Raw genomic sequence first — 3383 nt, forward strand, 5'->3', positions numbered from 1 at the left:
TGAGATGTCTCAAATAGAGCGGGCCATCTGGCTTTGATGTCCTCTATAATGGGTGATTGGTTGATGATTTCGTTTCTTCTGTGTGCAAATGTTTTGGCCATTTTTTCTTTTATCAATGCGTTGTTGTCCTTTTTCTTTACTTCAGTAAGCAACAGAATTCTCTCTTGTTCTTGACTTTCTTCATCCTCTCCAGCCGGGTAAGGAGGAAGGAAGTTTATCTCTGCTTTTCGAGGCTTTTTAACATTCTTTGCAGACTTCTTGTCCGCAGGGGTCTTGCGTTTTAGTGCATTGCATAACACCTCAGGAACACCGTAGCCTCTGAGTTTGGTGCGATAATTTGACATCTTGTATTTAAGGCTTTGCTGCCAGCCATAGTAACCTGCAAAGGAACCGGGTTCCTTGAGACAAGGATATTTATTGACAAGTGCCTCAGCAACATCACTTATCTGTGAACCTGATGGATAGGCTGTATAAGTATATACAGTTTCAGCCAGTTTCTCAAGTATGTCTGCCTTGATCTTAGAGGTAGTGAGAAGTGTTCCATTCTTCTTGTAGTCCTCATTGCCTCTTTCAAGATACATCTCAGTTTCGTATGCAAACTGCGGAATGGGGAACTGCTTTGGCCATGGCTGACAGCGTTCTGTGGTACTGCGCCCAGACAGGATAATGGTGTCCTGTGAAGAAGATGTTCCAGCAGATGACTCTGCATTTGATGCAGTTGACTCTTCAAACGATGCAGAGTCACAGTCAGTGGACTGTTGAACAGAGGAACTGTCCAAACTTTCATGAGCTGCATACAAGTTCAGAAGAATAGGAGAAGTGTGAACAACCTTTATGGTGCCTTTGTGTTGGATAAGATCACTGTTGTGAAGAGTAAAATAATCTTCAAATTCCAAGTCAAAATACTGAAGACTGAACTCAGTAGAAATCCCAAAGGTCTCCTTCACAATATTATGCAGCTCCTCCACAGTGGGCGGGATTCCTGATGGAAGGACCAACTTCTCAATTCGGTCGTCAATTATTACTCTGAGTTTTGCCTCCATCTCTGCCATCCTGACTAGCTGCATCCTTCAAATACACAAAAGACAGTTTTGTGGCTCTTCAGGTGATTTCCTATATGCTGAAAGTAGTCCTTCTCTGTAGAACAACTAGCACTGCAAACTAAACACTTAAAAGCAGGGATGATTCCTGGCTGTATACTGCCATGAGCTGTATGATACCTGGACAAATTTGTGCGAAGGGCACCCTGTGTTTTAAATGGGCAAGGGCAACTGTCATATAGACATGGCTGGGTTTGCCCACGACCAAATGTTGCGTGTTGTAGTCTGTAATGTTTTAGTAGATTCCCTTTTGTTGCAGACAAAGACTTGCAGATCTTACACTGCCACCCCATAGGCCAGAACCTAAGATAATAAGAAAAAAAGGTGTTTTTAATTTAGTGTATAACTAGTAGCCTACATCACTAATAGATCTAGTAATTAAATAATGTGCCAGGGCTGAACAACTAATCAAAATTTTATCAAAATTGCAATACAGCCTACTGCAATTTTCAAATCACAGGAGGTACAATATTTCTTACATTTCTTAAATCTTAAAAAATTATTTTAAATGAAATGTTCTGCTGCAAAGATGTCCTGGCCTACACATCCTAATCTAGAGACTTAAAAAAAACATCCGTTACACATCCCTGCAAGAATCACGCCATAATCATCTTAATTTTTTTAATGAAAATAAGAAAACAATTATACAAAATTATATTTCCCTCAGAAATTGCAAATCATTTCGCAACTGTAATGTCACTGAAAAGATCATCACAATTAAGTTTTTTTTTTAAATCATCCAGCTCTATAATATACCAACTATGGATGAATACCTCATCCAATCCCACTTCAAAAAATGAACTATCGTTTTAAGATGTTAAGACAAAAATATGAAACAGATTTTAAGGTAATATGCACATCAACAAATGCCAAAAAATAAATATTAAAATCAAAGATGCCCAAAACGGACTAAGGAAACATTTCTCTCACTCTCTCTGTGGCAGCTCAGAGTCAGTACGAAGCTACATACTGATTTCAACCCAACATTCACAGACGCATCTCACTGTAACTGTTTATCTGTCAGTGTGAGCTGCAGCCACAGTTTGAAAGCATAACGTTTTTCCGAGAAAACGGGAAAAATGAGGAAGCCGTTTGTGCCAACTGAATGTAACTAGCGTAATGTTAATGGAGAGCCTCAGTGAGAGCCGGTGAACTGGGGTTTAGCAAAACACCAGCCATTGTGCTCAAAACACGCCAAATTAAAAGAAGAAAGAAGAAACAGCGCACTTTGTCTGAAAATGTAACTATGCAAAACGGCTGATTTTTCTTTCGAAATGTGTAACGTTATAAAAACTGATTAGAAATCTGCTTTTAACATGCTACTTGAGTAAAAATGTTACTTGAGTACATTTTAATTGTAAAAACTACATGCAGTAACTTTAAACGAAACTCCTGAGTTGATTAGCTCATTGATTATCTCACCGTTGAAAACAACGTCTGTTCCTCCATTATGGTGCCCAAACATGCTAGCTAGCTTGTTAAGGTGGGGGAGGGGAAGCTTGGGCTGAGGCCAAGAAACTAAATTAAATAAAAGAGTAGCTTGTATTCTACGGCCACTATATAACGGTATTACGTTAGTCACATTAAATTGTGACATTGAGACTACTTTTTCAATCATTGCAATGCATTTAGTCAAATCAAAGAGGACGTAGACTGACTTCGAATCCTTCACAATATAACTTAATTGACTTGCTGTACAGTAAAGTTGCCATGTTTGCTAATTTGCAGTAACTTAAGACAATGTTTAACTGCTACAGACACTTGAATTGTTTAACTAAGAACACTTAAAACATGTCTTACCTTTAAGCAAACGGTAGTCCACGAAATGCTGAGCAGACGCGATGTTCCTGTGATGAAAATGCCTTGGGCGGGAAAAAGTCAAGGCCTCCCAAATGAGTAAAATTTATCAATTTTCTGCATTTTTGACTTTACCAATGAAAATAAATAAATAATACTTATTGTTTTTTTGCTGATTATATTTAAATAAAAACAGAGTAAAATGCAATTAAAAAAATATTCAAATTTGGTTAATTCAGCTCAGTGAGATTCAAAACTGCACACAGTCTTTTTTATTATGTATAGTTTGCTCTTATTTATTTAGTAAATATTACTTAACCCTGATCACACTTTTTTCAGTGATATTTGAAAATAAACCGAAATGAGTATTTTCCAACCACTCTCCAAATTTGTAATTTTCATCGGATTTCAATAAAAGGCATCCATTTTTGGCCATCTTCAATAGTTTCCTTGTTGCTTGTAGGATATGGGGATTTCTTTTTGTTT

General features: G+C 37.5%; 2 protein-coding genes across 2 annotated transcripts in view; both read right to left on the bottom strand.

The window, feature by feature from the left end:
• The window catches only part of LOC106959278 (uncharacterized), a 9011-nt gene extending 5693 nt beyond the window's left edge, over positions 1-3318 (bottom strand). Inside the window, exons 1-3 of the mRNA XM_015051755.1 lie at positions 2901-3318; positions 1774-1799; positions 1-107 (exon numbers count right to left, since the gene is read on the bottom strand). The exon at positions 1-107 is cut by the window's left edge and continues 1 nt beyond it. Coding sequence (XP_014907241.1) covers positions 1-101 — 101 coding nt within the window. The 5' untranslated portion in view covers positions 102-107; positions 1774-1799; positions 2901-3318. The remainder of the gene's footprint in view (positions 108-1773; positions 1800-2900) is intronic.
• LOC106959277 (uncharacterized) lies at positions 114-1763 on the bottom strand (the record flags this gene model as incomplete). The annotated part of the gene is made up of 1 exon (XM_015051754.1): positions 114-1763. A coding segment is annotated over exon 1 (954 nt), but the record flags the coding sequence as incomplete, so codon positions are not given.
• Positions 3319-3383: the final 65 nt, after the last annotated feature.

The sequence above is a fragment of the Poecilia latipinna genome, unplaced genomic scaffold, assembly GCF_001443285.1.
Source record: "Poecilia latipinna isolate Pla-1442-1.1 unplaced genomic scaffold, P_latipinna-1.0 Scaffold1063, whole genome shotgun sequence".
In the NCBI taxonomy this organism is placed as follows: Eukaryota; Metazoa; Chordata; class Actinopteri; order Cyprinodontiformes; family Poeciliidae; genus Poecilia; species Poecilia latipinna.